The sequence below is a fragment of the Engystomops pustulosus genome, chromosome 1, assembly GCF_040894005.1.
Source record: "Engystomops pustulosus chromosome 1, aEngPut4.maternal, whole genome shotgun sequence".
NCBI lineage: Eukaryota > Metazoa > Chordata > Amphibia > Anura > Leptodactylidae > Engystomops > Engystomops pustulosus.
The window spans coordinates 70,682,663-70,700,344 of record NC_092411.1 but is presented as its reverse complement, the minus strand read 5'-3'; the positions used below and the strand labels follow the sequence as shown (position 1 = coordinate 70,700,344).

Below are 17,682 nucleotides of genomic sequence, written 5' to 3'. Positions count from 1 at the left end.
TCTAACGGGTTAAGCACCCGCGATCGGAGACAACTCCGATCGCGGGTGTTACACTGGGGTGCCGGCTATTAGTTACAGCCGGCACCCCGTGTTTCCCGATGCCGGTTCGGCTCTGATCCAGAGCCGAGCCGGCATAGGAGCCGTGGCGGATATATCCGCCACTGAGCGCTAAGTCACTGCGCTCCGTGGCGGATATATCCGCCGCGGAGCGCGAAGGGGTTAATAGTTTATTTTATTTATTTATTTTTTACATATGCATACAAGAGCCCTTTCAGGACCTTTGAAGATTCTCCAAATGTCCTTAAACTGAAAACGTGCAATGCTTAAATAATGAAACGAGGCAGGGGAAAAGGACACATGAACAGATTTCTAAAGTATATTCCTAAGTTTACCATTATCATCTGCACTATTCATTAATAACATTTTGTCATGAGTTAAGCTACGCTTAAAGAGAACCTGTCCTCCAAAACTGGAACAATAAAACATACTCTCTTCAGCCCCCCGACACCCCTCACCCACTGTGCTTTGTTGAAAAGTGCAGTGCAGGCACCCCAGCTTGAATCTGCCTCATCCCACCAGTCAAATCATGCTCCAAAATTTTTCAGCCTTTGTCTATGTTGGCTCCACACTTCCACTTTGCTTTGCCATCACTGGGTGTATGAAATGAATTGCACTGAACTTTTCCACAAAGTGCACACTGCTAAATTTACCATTCAGTGAGAGGGACAGCTTTCTGGTAAGGACAGGAAGTGGACAGGGAGAAGACTTCCTGACATATTATATAGATGGATATGTCTTTGCCTCCTCATTTTATGTTTGCCATTATGCTTTAGCATTAGCCACTTTATTCTCTATTATTACTGGGGAACTATGGGCACCCCATGCAGTTGCTTGGTTTATTAAGATAACATTCCTATGTAACATACCATAAGATACCTTCCTATAGCTGCATATTATTGGATTCTCTATATTTTACTATTATAAATGTAATGTTTAAAGGATTTGAAGAAGTGTGATTGATAATTATAAAGCTACCACTCACTAACAGCTGTTAAATACATGTTTTTTTAGTGTTGACATAAGGTGTCCCATTTATGCGTGCACCAGTGTGTTGATCAATGTGTCACTCAACATTTGATAATCTAATTGTGTATAAGCCTATAACACAGGGATTAGGGTCTGATGTGACATGTTAGGGCAAAAAACATGAGTGACACGTGTGTGCAGTATAAACATTGTGGAAAATGGTCTTGCAGTGCTATTTTGAGTCATATGACAGGCCATCAATTTCAGAATATTGGGGTCCGTACTCCTCGTCTTACAAAAGATCGTTGTGGTTCCTCGTTTAATACATACAGCACCATACATTATATCACATATTATATTAATTGTTCCATATCCTATGCACGTACATGCTTTAGATCTTTTAATAACAATTCATTTCACCTGATACAGATTTCTGTGAATATACATATTTAGCATCATGCTACTTGAGAAATCTTTCTAGCTTATCTTAAGTACTTTCCACTTGTATAGAAAAAACGTTTTCTTTACTAAATTCAAGTTTGAGATGTTATCTCAACATTAACTTAGCATATTGGTACAAACTAGTTCCAGTCATTCTTAGCACAGGTCATACTATAATGATAATATAATCATGAGTGGACACTGATCGATTTATAAAAGGAACACATATAGGTAAACACTCTAACCTATTCCATGTCCATTACCTTATGACTGATCCTCTGATAAGTGTGCACATCCATGGTAACCCCCGTCTGGTCCCAGTGCAGCCGCATTGGACTTATTATTCTCTGTTGTTTCAAGTATGGAATTATATATACCGGTACTCAGTGCTTTATACATCTTTAGAAAATCTCTTGCTTGGCCTTAAAAGGTTTTTTCAAAGTGGCTGCTCAACATGGCTGAATGTTGTTTTCTCTTACCCTTAATAGACTGTAAGGTCCCCAAATATTGACGTGTTTGCAGAATTAATTATATAAATCTTTGTTTCTACAGGATGGGTTCGAAATCTCCAGGGAACAACACACAACCCCCAGCGTTCTTCAGTAAGCTGACTGAGAGCACCTCTGCTATGGTTAAATCCAAGAAACAGGAGATCATTAAAAAACTTAGTACAACCAACAGGAATGAGCCAGAGTATAGTAAGACTTTCCATGTTTTTTTCACAAGGAGCAACTGGTATGGGTATTGGGGGAGGGTGGTCACTTTCTACTGTTCTGGAACTTTTATCAAAAGTTATTTATCAAGCTTTTGATAAGCAGAGATGTATATATTTTATAGGTGAGGATATTTGTAAAAAAGCATGTGTTGTGTGGAAGCTGAGGAAGACTGACTGGTAAATAGGCAGCTCTGTACGATGGCGTCAACCATCTCAATTGAAAAAGCTTTGTGTTCCTCTGTATACAAGTATCATATGCAGAGTATTAAACACAGATATGTATCTACAGATACTTACAGACATGTGCAACATAAAACTAGCTTTTAGTTAAGGATTTTCTCCTTAAACTGGTTAAATACAATATAACGACAAGCCAACAAAACCCTTCACACACTGAAGTTCACAATTCAGTGGATGGGTGGGCACACATGGGTACATACAGGACATCTCTGTGTGACACAATAATCATAAAACAGAAAGAACAATAATTTTGCGACACCAAAATCTCAGAAGGAACAATAAGGAAGCAAGGACACACCTGTAGCTGCTCCTCCATACTGCAGATAGATCTTGTAAGCCGTCTCGGATTGAGCTCTACCCTACGACAAAAACAGACATTTTACAGAAAACCCATAGTGAGCACCATGTATTGGAACTGCAGGAGAGTTCAGCACTTGTGGCCATATTTACTTACAGATTACAGTATAGGAATGAGGAACCTATCAAATAAAAATGGATTATCCACTGCAGACCCCCTATTTGATGTAGAAATATATTGAAATCTAGATGGTTGTTAGTTGAAATTAGATCCTTGGTTTCTGTAGAATTCTTAGTGAATCCATTTTAGTTAGTTATTCATTATTAATGTATTTATTTGCTAAATGGTGTTGTTTTTGCTTGTCAGATATTGGGCAGCCAGGAACAGAAATATTTAACATGCCAGCCATTACTGGATCAGGTAATATTCTCACTAGTATTTAAATTGTAAATAAACCTTCAGATTATTATTTTTTTTTTTAGATAGACTATATTTGGGAGAACACCTCTGCAGGAAAATGGTTACTCCCTGGAAATATATAACTATAAGTATATTTAAGCTTATTGTTATAGGACATCTACCATCAGATTGACCAATGGTCGACTAGTCCAACTCATATGCTCCTTAGGATGACTTTTTTTATAATCCAGAACGGTGTGTTTTGGCCTAAAATGAGTATTAAAAATGATGCCAATTAGTCAGCGGAACACCTTTGAGTACTTCAGCTTATAATTTATTTACTCTCATTCAGTCCTGCCTGGTCCCTGAAGTTACCGGCTCACTGCAATCTCAACCAGCAGACCAGGAGGGACCAGGCAGGAATGGATGAGTGAGGGGAGTGAATAAATTTTAAGCCAAGGCTGAAATAAAAATCTCTTTTTTTGGCTAAATTACTCTTTTCTGGATTATAATAAAAAAAGTTCAGAAGAAATCCTAAGAATCATGTGAGTAAGACTAGTCTACCATCGGTCAGTCTGATGGTAGATGTCCTTCAAATAGTGGGTTTCTGCATAAATAGCCTCTAAGGAGCCATCACCTGGCTCATCCTAAGCTAAATGTAAAGAACACAGTCCCATAAGCTTACAAATGAATTTTACGTCTGACACTTACTGTGATCAGAATAGATTACACGCTACAAGGTGAAGTGCAAACAACCCATGCTATTGTAAGACAATCTTTGTAATTCTTTTTTTATCCTTTTTTTTTTTTTTTTTTTTACCCTTCCCCACTATTTACAGGACCAATAGGTTGCAGAACACAGGCTGTGCAGGAGAGCTCCAGTAGCAACATAGGGTTGGAGGCCATAATTAGGAAGGCCCTTATGGGTAAATATGATGAGCAGTGGGAAGACCGCTCTGCACTCAGTACCAATGCTTTTAACCCTTTGAATGCCAATTCAAGCCTGCCCTCTGCTATTCCCATAACTGCTGCTGATGGACGGAATGACGACATGCGGTCCTTGCCAGGTCTGCTGCTTTATTTTTCATTTCACACTTTTCCTTTTTCTAATGTTCATTAATTTCTTTGCTATTTCTGCTCTCTGAACTTCCTTCCAGAATCTCTAATTCTGTTATCTCTTTTCCTATTAACCAAGTAAAGCTCTGCCTGCATCCTCTTATCTAGCTACCGAAGCTCCTATCCTTTTATTAGCTGTAACATGAGTGTTAATCTTTTTATTGACCCTCATCAGTTATGTAATGATGTGTGCAGTCATTATTGTGTATACATGTACTCATAGTCTAATACATAAGAGTACTGTACTCCTGCCAAAGTTCAGAGAACTACAGTACTGCTCTATTGTATTTCAGCAGTATTAATAGTATTATAATGCCAGAGGTGGGTCACTTACATGTTAGTTGTACTAGTCGTATTAATGAGCTGCCGCCTCCCAATGCTGATCAATAACTTTTTTTCTACTAGCTTAGGGATAAAGCTGTCAATCAGCAACAAGGGGATAGGTGAGCCAGCATGGAGCAGATATTGAGGATAACACTGCACCTGTATATCACTGCAAGGCCTCAAGCCCTCCCCTTCTATAGCAGGAGATAGGAACACACCACTGGAGTTGGACTCTGATAGTACAGCATTCCATCCTTATGGAAAAGGCCTTTACTAATGCTTTTTTAAATATAGATTTATATTAAATCTGCAAAGTTACGCGTTTCACATGGCTATGAACACAGAGAGACACCAGTCTGGATTCCATTTCTAAATATTCTTTAATGTAGCTCGGAATAGCCTTGAAGGAATTTTTCAGGGTAAAAATATTACTAACTACTCATAATAAAAGGTTATCAGTATCAGGTGTGGGCCTAACCCCCAGATTCCCACTCCTCACACACACCTAGAATAGAGCAGGAAGCAAAAAACCCTTTTCTATGTGTAATGGTCAGACCAGGATACTGGTGGTAAAGGCTACGTTAAGACCTTTCTATACAATAAGTGCTGATCTTCATGCAGAATACTGATCAGGCACTAGTCTAAACTAGTCTACACATCCATATGGTGTGATCCAGTCACCTGCAGGGTCCACTCAAGCACCTTTGGTAGAGTACTTTATAAAACACATTTCTACTTGAGCAGCCTTAAAGGCCTTTCACAATGCTTTAGGATTATTTATTTGTTTCAGGCAGTGGAGGGAAGTCAAAGATTTCCAGACCAAGCAGTCGGAAGGCAAAGTCACCTGCGCCTGGACAACCATTAGCAGAAAGACCTCCTTCTGCTTCATCAGTTCACTCGGAGGGTGACTCCAACCGCAAAACTCCCTTAGCAAACAGAGTGTGGGAGGAGAGGCCATCATCTACAGGTAATTCACTAGGGTTAACTAAATTTTTTTGTAAATACTTTTTTTTTTATCCCAGGAAGAGTAACAATCTTCACATTCTGCTTTGTAAATAAGACTTTACGACCAATTGTGTTTATTATACGGTGAGATGATTAGATTTTGTGATACATGTAGATAGTCTTTTATTCACTGTCTGGGACCTGTCTTCAATGTTCACAAAACAGAGTATGAGAAAAAACCTGTGCGGGCCTTCATAACAAAACAATCTGAAGCACAGTAAGGAACTATGAGCCCCCTATATTATATCATAGTTTTTGTTGGGGAAAAAAAAAAGTTTTTTCATTTTTTGGAGTTAGAAATTAAATTTGTTTTAAAATAATTTAATCCCAGGATGGAACACTGAAAACACACAATTACAATAGTCATGCTAAATGTTGCCTTCCTATAAAGCCTAAATTCATTATATTAGGGTTTTAATATTCATTGCTTATATAAGGCAGCACATCCTTTGCAGCCATCACAGTACACGGCTGAGCATCGGGAAGGAGATTCTCTCACTCCCCCGATTATATACAAAGCTGAGAGGTGTAGAGGACAAGATCTTCATACAGTGCATATCTTAAACTAAAACTGATGCTCTCCTTTTTAGGGTCAACACCATTTCCATACAATCCATTAACAATACGTCTGCCTACAAATCTTGTTGCTGCGTCATCTTCAACAGCCATTCCACAGAGCAATTCCACCACCCCGCAGAGGGCACGCGAGGAAGAGCCTAAACCACTGCTTTGCTCCCAATATGAAACGCTCTCCGACAGCGAGTGAAGCTTAACAATATTCAACTTGGCCATGCAAGGATCCCCACAGCCAACCGATTGCCTATTAGCAGCCAATGTGATATAAAGACTGGGAAAAAGGAAACGTTTATGAAAAGCCTTAAAATGACTCCCTAATCTTCAGTTGAAGGTCCATATGTTTTTTTGTTTTTTTTAAGTATCTGGCACACATCTGCTCACATAGGAGTAGAAAGTCCCAGACCTTGCAGAAGATTGGATTTTTCAGCTCTTTACTCAGGGGATATTTCCACCTGGTGCTTTGCTACATTGCATTGGTTTGTTAACAAAGCTGACTTGTAAGCGTGATGACGTATGTCTGTGTACATTGTATATGTATGTACATGTGTTCATATGCACTTAAGATATATACACATTCCAATTTATTGCACACAGACCTAGCAATGCAGATCAACTGCATGCATGGCCATTGCAGAACTGTTACCAATTTGGTTAGGGTCCTACCAAAGGTTCCCTTACCGCGTGTTTTTTCTCCCTGATCAGTTGCAGCACTTACTATGTTTTCCCGGCCCCTCACCCCTACTATGGATTGGTCTGCTGAAGGATTATCTGTGTAATAAAGAGACAACCTTTTGTGCAAGCACTGCATGTTCTCTCCATGGTTGCTGGTGCACCCTCACTGTACATAGTATGGCACAGACCTACATGTAGGTTATACAGTGTCACCCAGTCCTAATGATGCTGACATTTACCCTCATGTCATCTTTTTCTACATTTTTCTTTTTTATTTTACTCTCCGTGGGCAATTGAAAGACGAGGACTATGGAATTTATTCCTGTGATTGTATTGATGATTGTCAGACAGCTTTTTTGGAGAGAAGGGGCACCTCTTTCAATATAACCGCTTAGCCCGGGAGAACACTCGGTATCTGTCAGAAAACAGGGTATGCTTTTAATAGCACGTTCTCAAGAAAAAAACGTTCTCTTTTGGCTTAAGAAAAAGAGTAGTGTAAGACTTGGTCCACATACTTTTTGGGTTTGGTGTCACTTATGAGTTTAAGAAGCTCCAGAATGTTTGAAGATGACATCCCCTAGGCTAATGGCATGCATACTGCAGAGAGTAGCATCCATTTGTTCTCTTTTATCCAGACCTGTGTGTATTTGCCTATTTATCTTATTTTTCTTATATACATATATGGTATATACACACGGCTTAGAACAGAGGACTGGAGCCACATTGTACGATTGGACTGCTTAAAGGGCGGCAATAACATTTTGAGAGAATGTATGCTACAGACATAGAGTATATTTAGTGCTCAGTTAAATGAGCGTTATTCATCTAAAACTTTTCTCTTCTATTCTGGAGCTTAGCACCACGAGGATAGGCATAGATAAAGGGGCAAGCACATTGCAACATGCCCTTGCTGCCTTCAGCTGCACAGAACAGTATCGTGAGCCACATGTAGCCGCCAGGGCGCATGTTGTGCATGTATGGCTTAGATGCTTAACCTAAAACCTATTCTTACCACTTGCTACAGCCTTGTATTAATAGGAACTTGGTACATCTGTTGATGTGACTTGAAAAATTGACTCTCCAAACCATAGTTTTGGGTGTTATTTTATTTTCTGTAAAGCAAACATGTCATGTATAATAAATTGTTTTTGTTTTGTTTTTTTGTTATTTTTTTTTTTTTACAAGGAATGATATAGTAACTATATATTGTGAAAAGGAAAATAAATTAAAATATTACATTTACAGACTCTACTAATATATTTACTGTAGGGTTGACATGTTCTTGACAGTGTTGGCCAATGTATTTAGTAGTTTTTACTGGTTTTAGCAGGTAAAGCACACGTTCAGAAAACTGTTTCTTTGGTAACTATATAGTTTGTTTCCATGGATTACCTATACCTTATTGTATTACATCCATGCAGTAGCATGTCAACAATAAAAGAACCAAAACAATAGCAAAACAAATTGCTTAAAACACAACATATATGCATTGCACTATTCCATCTTAGGCACACTATTCAATCATAGTTCACACTATGGTCGGCATATTCGTTCTTTACCTCAGTTTAAAAAAAAAAAGATGATAAATAGGGTTTCCTTGTTAAAAAAAACTGACACTTGTCTTGTTTTTTTTAATTACACTTTACTTACACTTTTTAATACATCGATCTACAGCTTCTATATCTATCTATCTATCTATCTATAAAAAATAAAAAATGAACAGCAGCACAATCTTAAGGAAAAAACAGGTGCTATCCTGCACTCTCACCAACAAGAGTCCATAGGTATCAAGAAGAAAAAATGGCAACACTGCTTGGTAGTGAAAACAAATGGTGTTTATTCCACCCTCCGCAACGTTTCAGCTGTATCCCAGCCTTTAACTTGACGAAGGCTGGGATACAGCTGAAACGTTGCAGAGGGTGGAATAAACACAATGGGGCAGATTTACTTACCCGGTCCTGTCGAGTTCCCTGAAGTGCATTGTCCGACAAGGATGAAGTCCGGCGCGATTCTTTAAGATGGTGCATGTGAGTGCAATGTCTTTCAAAACAATTTGAATTGTAAATCCCGTGCTTAGTCCAAATCAGTCGGGTTGTCCGTCGGCCACACCCCCGATTTGTGTTGCAGGCAAAAAATCCGATCGCAAGCCCCACTTAAATGTGGCGTAAATCGGAAATAGTCGGGAAATCCGACGAAAATGCCCCGTGCGGACCCTTAGTAAATGTACCCCAATTTGTTTCCACTACAAAGGAGTGCTGCCATTTTTTCTTCTTTATCTATCATCTATCCTTCCCTTATAATAGTTGCCATTTATTGATGTCTAACTTTTACCTACCAATCAATCTCGCTACCTTTCTATCTAACTACCTACCTATCAATGTCTCATTTGTAATCACCTATCTACCTATTGATCTCTTATTTCTATCTGCCTACCTATCTTTCTTTCTTTACCTCACATTTATCTATAATCTATCCATCATCTCTTTTTCTATCTACATGTTAACTATTTCTGTCTATATCTGTCTATTTCCTTATCTAAACAAATGTTAAAACTGACACTTACTATCTGTCCAATGGACTTCAATGTTAAAAAAACTCAATGTCATCTGTTGTGGCCAGTTTGACACCATCAGTTTTTAATCAGTTTTTTTTAAACAGAAAAAAGTTCTGCAAGCTCAGTCTTTTTTTCCGTAAAAATACTGAAGCATAACAGATCACTGTACAACTGATGACAACGGATGACATAAAAATTAGCATTGATTTCAATAGCACTTAAAACTGATCTGTTCTATTTCAGTTTTTTACTTTTCTAGGCGGATACTAGAAACTGAATTCACAATCGTAGTGTGAACTGAGCCTTATAAAGAATTTATAATTCTCAAGATTTAGCCTGAAAACTAACAATATTGTTAGTTAAATTTTCCCCAAAAAAATGTTTTTCACCAAACTGAACAAGGGTTTTACAGATTTGCCAAAATTTTTCTGAAGTTTTGGATAAACTTAGCCAAAATATTAAATGTGAAAATTGAGAAAATGCTATTTTAAAACTTTCCCAAATTTGTAATTCTGAATCAAATAGCAGTGCAATACTTTCTAGTCTGACCAGACAATGTCTAACATTAAGACACTTTTAATAAACCCTCCCCACTTTGTCTAAGTGCATTATAGGTAACTAATGAAGAAAGTAATAATGCCATTTAGTGATAATTTCATATTGATCTGCTAGCAAAATAACCAGGATAAAAGGCACATTTGTTCCAAGGTTTTCCTCGAGGTAAGATTTCTTACGTTTACCCTATGAGATAAAAGCCATATGTGACACATCTAGAGACCTGACATATTTCCAGTTTCACAGCTGTATTTCTGGTAAGTGCAGTGTTATTTACATACGTTTTACGAAGATGATTGCCTACCATTTATTTTGTGAATGAAAATAAATACATTTTAGGTCTCTTGTTCTACATCATGGGGTCCACTGAGGCCACTCATTTGTCACACTGCGCCTGGTTCTTTAAATTGGTTTAGGAGTTGTGCATGCTGGTGCTTGTGCCCACATACAACACTCTGTGCACTTGTGGGATTTATCAGACCAAACCAACATGTTGAGTTCTGATAAGTCATTCCAGGATCAGTCTTTTAAATCCCACAAGTAAACAGTGAAGCAAGCTGGGTTTTTGTACATTCATAAAAATTAAGTTGCAAGAGTCTCTGAACTTCAGAGGGCGAAAGTGCAAAAACTCCTTATAACATCCCCTCATTTCTCACATATAGGCCACACATCTGATTCCCATTTAGTTTTCAAAGCTAAACAAACACAATCCAAACACCTGGGGTCAGGTGATCGGCATCAAGCACCCGGTGTTTTGTATGTGTGCATGCAAGACTCTGGGTGCTGGATACTGATCTCATCCATTTCACTGGAAACGCAGATGTGCTTGGTTAAAACCCCATCCTATTTGTAAACGCAATGCAAATGCCACGAGTGGACACACCCTAAGGGATGGTTTTCTTAGAAGTCATCTAATGAGCGGTTATAGTTAAAGGACTTGATAACTTTAAGCAAACATTTTGTTTTCTAAAACTTGAAACCTGGTATAATTTAACTCTATGGTCATGTGACGGTATCAAAGTATCACTATCCAATATATTCTGAAAAGTGAGGATCTCTTTATTGGGCAATAGACCAAGTGGAAAAGCTTCCTTCATATTTAGATCTGGAAAATGTCCTATCAAAACTGCACTAACTACCTGAGATGGTTCAATCCCTGATCCCTTTTTCTGAAGACAATGTGGCAAATTTGTGGTGCAGAATCCATCTATGCATTTGTAAAACTTCAATGTGCATGGTGTAGAAACACTCCCAATCCAAATGTATATGTAACATATCAACCCAATGTGAATACACCCTAAAATCACTGGATAACTCATCCAAACAGCAGATCGTGCCTGTTTTGTAGTTTTACTGTACAGGGGCTGTGTGCTGTAATTGTATATACAGCAGTACAATATTGGTGGCCTGCACATCCTTATTATGCATAGATCTACAGAATTGTATGATAGTTTACTGTGTGTACAGAAGAGGTGTACATAGTAAATGCAGCTACAGTTTGCCTTGTTACTCTGTTGTAAGGGGATATTTTTGTTCACTTGTTATTTTTGCTGTGACCACGTAGACTATAGTGAGGAGCAGTGTACACACACACAACCTCACTGTATAAATAAAAAATGCATTTATTTCCAGCAATCAAGAATTTCTGCCTGGTTTCTCCTTTTTGCAAGATGAACTGTGTCACAGGATCAATGATGTGTCACTTCAGCTGAAGGACTTGCTTTTCATATTCAGGAACCAATGATTTACATGTGTTCAGTAGCCAGTGCCAGGTGAGTGGCTTGATCCAAAGTGAAATGGTGTAGTAGACACAACTGTAGCTGATACATAGAACTACAGCATGGGATTGGTGTCATGTTTTCTACACACGGCCATTATTGAGTTGTAGAACATTGCTGTGGTTTATGTACACTGTAGTATTGCAGCTTCATTTCATAAAAAGTCCTAGTAGCGTTTATAATCTACTTTACCAGTATCTTCATTTTCATACATTTTTTTTAAATTATTAAATGAAAAAAACTAAAGTCCCTTCGTTCTCCATGCAAAAGGATTGGTGAGCTCAGCTGCTGCTCCATTCACTTCTGTTGGAGTTCTAGAGCAGTGATCTTCATAATTCCCATAGAAGTGAATAAAATCCGATGCACTTACACATGAATTTATTTTATTATAGAGAGGTATGAGATGTGTGAAATTTTGAAAGTGAAAAAAGGCAGTGTAGATGATGATGAATAAGGCAAAATATATGCATGACTGTGTAGGGTTTGTAGCAGCACCTTCAGCAAACGTGCCATAAAACATGATAGACAAGAAATCGCACGTCTCTTGAACTGTTACGCCATAATAAACAGCACTAGCTCTTGTGCACAGCAAGGCTGCCATCAGGTATACATAGACATTGCTTACTGCCAGGTCCGTTCTGGTATTCATCATGGTGGATTTCTCTGCAGATAATACTCTGCATTGAGTACAGAACAATTACTTCTCCTGGCCATGATTTATTCAGCTCTCTACAGCACCTCTCCACTCCGCGCCATACCACTCTCCATACCACAGTCACAGTATACAGCCACCATTGGCACTTTGTCATTAATTCATTTGCAGCACCTGCCATTAATCATATGAAGCACATTAGCACTGCCTCCTAATTCATATGCAGCCACGCATCACTTCATTTAGTATGTAGCAAATCAGAACCCCATTTTGAGGTTTATTGTAGAAGTGTTATACAAGTTGTACACTGACTACCAAAGTGTCAGATCTTCAGTGTTGCCCATGAACAGATATCATAAAATATCTCCTTAATATGATTATAAGTAGTGTAAGTGTGTATGTAATAGCAATGATAGTTACTGAAATGTAATTAGATTAATTTGTTTTGTTTATCTGATGGGGTCACTGTATATACAGGTATCACACTGTATTATGAATTCTCTACAACTCATACAAGAAGACAGACTATTGTTTGTGACTTACCCTCTAGATGGCCACATTACACTTTAGAAATAAGTTCTGAATCACCATTATAAACATGAAAATTTGTGAGCAAAAAGAATTTCTTAGCACTCAATGCTAATGTAAATGGTAAAGAATACTAAAAGTCAGTATTGCACAGTTATGGGAGCAATGTTATTTTATGCCCTTGAAGCCCAAAGGCTTATATGCCAGTAGTTAAAAGGATTTAAATATTCCAACGATCCCGGCAACGAACCAGCAGACACAGACGTAGCTGCAGAATTTTCTTTATAGTACCTTTATCCGAGCAGTGCAAGTAGTGACTTATGCATTTTGGCTTTCAAGCCTTATACATAGTCAAGGCTGTATGTATAAGGCTTGAACGCCGAAATGCGTAAGTCACTACTTGCACTGCTCGGATACATGTACTATTTTATATGTTCAAATAAAGAAGATTCTGCAGCTACGTCTGTGTCTGCTGGTCCGTGCCAGGATCGTTGGAATATTTGGTTCGAGATGCCTTTACACTTCAGCATGGATCCACAAGCACCTACAGTTCAGTAAGACAGCAACGCTTGGAAGAGTGAGCTGGCTTCACACTCGCTGTGATTTACCTTCTACCTTTATTAAAAGGTTTCCACTTTCAGTAAATAAATGTTATTTTTGACAAATATATACAATTTAACTAAATACTTTATGCATCAGTCCCTCAGTTTTTTTTTTAATTGAATCGAGATAGCAGAACCACCCTTGTTAAATTCACAGATTTAATTGCATTAAGAGCACACTAGGCACAAGACTATACACAAGAGTATTATATATACAGTAAGTCACAAGAGTAACAAGATACAGGTGATGGTACAAACAACTTAACAGATGAACAATGGAAAATAAGTTATTGCATGCTGCCCCAATGGGCGAGGAGTGGCCAATTTATAGGTTCCTTCTGTGTGCGATTCAGCGTGAATCTCAATCCAAAAGATACCAATTAACCCACATGGCTCCAGGTGTTTTAACCCCTTAAGGACACAGCTCATTTTCACCTTTAGAACACAGCACAATTTTTCAAATCTGACTGCCTCTAGATATCAAAATAGAGATTCTATTAGACATTTTTTAAATTATGACAATAAAATGATTATTTTGTCCTAAAATGTATACGCTCATGCAGGATAAAATGTGAGAACACATATCAGATGTTGTGGAGCAGTTTCGTACAAGTAGGGCAATACCCCACATGTAAATGTAGACCACTTTAGGGGCCACTAAAAATTAAATTATCCTATTTTGGAAACTACACCACCCAGAGAATGTATCTACGTTGATATTGAGCTTTTTACCAACACAGATGTTTTATAGAAAGTATTTACTTTGGCACGTGTAAGTGAAAATCTTTTTCCAAAAAAAAGCTTGATTTGGCCCCTTAATTGTTATTTTTGAAGAGGTTAAAGAAGTAAAAGCACCCCATAGTTTGTTATCCCACTCGGAAGGGAAGGAGCACATTTCAGGTGCTACGTCCTATTTGCTGAACCCTTAAAATAACAGGGAAGTAAAAACTTCCAAAGAGTGGACGTATTTTAAAAACTCGAACCCTGAAGGATTGCAGTGACACTATTTTGGGAGTCACAATGCTCCATTGTTTAACCTTTATTAGCTTTTTTCTTTTTTTTTGGGTGGGGGGGGGTGCAAAATCTATTCTATAATTGCACCATATGGCACCAAGTTTTATGCACCAAATGGCATAGCTAACATGTCACATGTTCTATGGGTCAGTGTGGTGACGGCAATATCCCATTTATATTTGACTTATTGTACAGAATAAAAACTCATTTCAGTTGTTCTTTCAATTGGTTACGTAAAGGGGTAAATGTGAGTTTTTGATCACTTTTTATGGTCTTTTATTGCTTGGTTGGATGCGCAAAAATTTATAATTTTTGTTGTGTTTTTTTTTAAGGTGTTCAGTAATGATTCTGTTTTATTTTACGTGTTGTTATGGACGTACCCAATATGTGTTGTTAGTGTTGTGATTTTCACTTTTTATTGTGCTTGGGAGTTTTGCACTATATGGGGCATTTATGGCACTTTTATTGCGTAATAAGTTTTATTATTATTAATGAAAAAAATGTTTCCTATTTTTTACACTTTTTTTTTTTTATTGACCTCTCTGGGACTTGAACAAGTGATCAATTAATACGCTGCATACTGACATATGGCAACGAATTATACTACTCAGCCTATAGAAATGCATAGGCTGACACCTGCAATGCTGGGTCCAACCCAGCAGGCAGTCAAGTAAGGCAGCCCAGGGGTCCTTCATTGGACCCCCCACCACCGTGTTTCCACGGAAACAATCAGCACCCCCATAAATTTAAGCCTTTTATGCCAAAACTCAGCCAAGGCTAACGGCACAAATGAGAAATAATGTATTTAATTGAAGAGCTTGAGAAACCGGAACAAAACAGGAATACCCCAAAAGCCAGGAACCAATGATAACTTACAGAAGAATCTTACCAAAAAATACAGGCAAGAAAACTATATAAAAACTGATGTCAAACCGATCCAATCAGATGCAAATCGGACGTGAAATATCTCAATTGAGGGCATATAGCCCAAGGGTGTTTGCTGCAGAAGATAAATGGTAGGTCAGATATCCAGGCATAAGCCAGGGCAGACAAAATCAGATAATGAGACAATCAGAAAACACATTCTAGTTGAAACAACCACCTTGTGGGAGAAGCTGCTTTATAGAGCCTATATTTGTAGGAAATTGCCTAAGAGTAGACAGCAAATACTTATCTTCTAAACCCTCCCCTACAATGCGTGGTAATTGTTCTGGTGTAGGGCTGTAAAAACCTCCATTTGCACCTCATATGAAGAGAATCACTACAAAATTCTAATGTCATGGTATTCTATCCCTTCCTTATTTTTTCCCTTTATGACAGATGTGTACTTTGGCCCTAGGGGTACCCTGTTCCACCTTCTAGTCCTGCTACAGATTTTCCCTACGCATCATAAAAAGTCATCTGCTATCTGGTCCACTTAGAATTTTTTAGATTACTGCTTTAAAAAAGTTGTGTCAGATTGGACAGTTTATTTTTCCCCTAGAAACAGTAACACTATTGTCCATGCTGCTATCAGTGCAATATATGTTTGGGAAGCATGCACTATTCCATAACTGAATAGTTTTCCAAGTACTATATAGTTAAAGCATAACTCTGATGTTATAAGGATTTTGAACAAATTGTCATGTATGATTCTGTTAAAAACAAAGAGAATAATTCCCATATTGTGTTCCTCGCCCTTTTCTTTCCAAAGTTAGGGAAATTTCTGTTCTGAAGCTGCTTGTCAAATAAAATTTTCTACACAAGCAGTGAAGGGGGTGGAGACTAACCTCTTCCTGTATCTGCCCAGAAGCAGTCAAATTGAGGTTGCCCTCTCTTCCCGTGATACCTTGTGTTCTCTTTTTCAGTAATTTAGCAGCAAACCCAGTGAGATTCCTACAATGAATCCACTGAACACTGCATAGTGCACATACAGGATCTTCACTGGAGATCAAAATTAGAAAACAATGTAATCTACATCGATCAACGTTTGATGAATTGTTTGTAAGGGGTACATCATACCACTAGAACGGTGCTTTGCAAAATAACCAAAGTATATCAACATAAAACCTTTATTTTGCAAAAAATGTGATGATCATAATTGGTGTATAGTGTGATGTATTAGTCTGATCTCCAGTGTATAAGTAGTATATACCAGCAGTGAAACAATTACATGAAGTATATAATGTGTGCTGTGTGAGCACTAATGCATAATAGCTTATCTGAATTATGCAGAAAGTTGAGTAGAAGGTGGGGAGGGGTGCTGACACAGCTGGTGCAAAGAGACAGAGAAAGTTCTGTACATTCACATACTGAAATACAGGTACTGATAGGGAACATGGGTGAATTCACTATTCTGTGTAGTAGCTTTCTACATCTGCAGAACATCACACTCAGCTCAATTCATATCAGCTACACACAGAGAGCTCTGTCACATGACCTCTTCCTCCTCTGAGAGCAGGGAGCAGTAGCTTCTCCCCTCTGTGAGTCTGTATGTGTAAACAACTCTAAGGCCCAGTGGTCTGGCTGTACAATTTGCTGTATATGGCATACGGTCACGATGAGGAGTGCTCACTCTACCTCCCTTCACCACCTGGGCAAGTGCTTTACCCAGAATTCAGTCTATAGGCATAAGGATTTGGTGAGGTCTATGGATCATAAGAGAAAACAGCAAAGCCAGGAGACAAAGCTGGGGAGGAGGATAAAGAAACTGCTGCAACTAATTAACCAAGATAATAGGAAAATTTGTTCTACTTCCGAAGACCTTTTAATTTGTGGAAAAAAATGGGGGAGTTGCTTTTTTATCAAGGTAAGCATGTTTATCTTTGAGACTGCATTCACATGACGCAATTGGAATTGCGTTTCAAAACACATTGCAAACACATCTCAAAACTCATATGGATCGTAACCGAAACACACGCGTTTTGTAAGCACATGTGTTTTGCCTTTTAACATTAATGATAATGATTAACAATGCAAAACTCTGAAACACTGGATACATCCCTTGAAACAACACACTTTTTAATTAGACAAGACAGACTAGAGACGTTAAGACACAAAGAAAAAGAAACCAAAGGGTTTTTTTAGGACATGGAGAAAATTTATCACAACGCATGTGTCCAGGACAGAAATTGTGGAACTAGTTACCAGGTTTATCAGGAAGAACTTAAAGGTACACTGGGGAACCTAAGGATACACACCAGCACCC

The 17,682-nt window shown here is 38.2% G+C and overlaps 1 protein-coding gene across 26 annotated transcripts in view; it reads left to right on the top strand.

Annotated features, from left to right (window-relative positions):
• Nucleotides 1-8,050, top strand: part of NCOR2 (nuclear receptor corepressor 2) — a 248,449-nt gene extending 240,399 nt beyond the window's left edge. For 22 of the 26 annotated variants that reach the window (XM_072144332.1, XM_072144335.1, XM_072144346.1 and 19 more), the window contains 5 exons: nt 2,020-2,165; nt 3,087-3,140; nt 3,959-4,186; nt 5,350-5,526; nt 6,155-8,050. In XM_072144332.1, coding sequence (XP_072000433.1) covers nt 2,020-2,165; nt 3,087-3,140; nt 3,959-4,186; nt 5,350-5,526; nt 6,155-6,330 — 781 coding nt within the window. In that variant the 3' untranslated portion in view covers nt 6,331-8,050. The remainder of the gene's footprint in view (nt 1-2,019; nt 2,166-3,086; nt 3,141-3,958; nt 4,187-5,349; nt 5,527-6,154) is intronic. The other 4 variants (XM_072144351.1, XM_072144347.1, XM_072144349.1 and 1 more) reach the window with 2 other exon arrangements.
• Nucleotides 8,051-17,682: the final 9,632 nt, after the last annotated feature.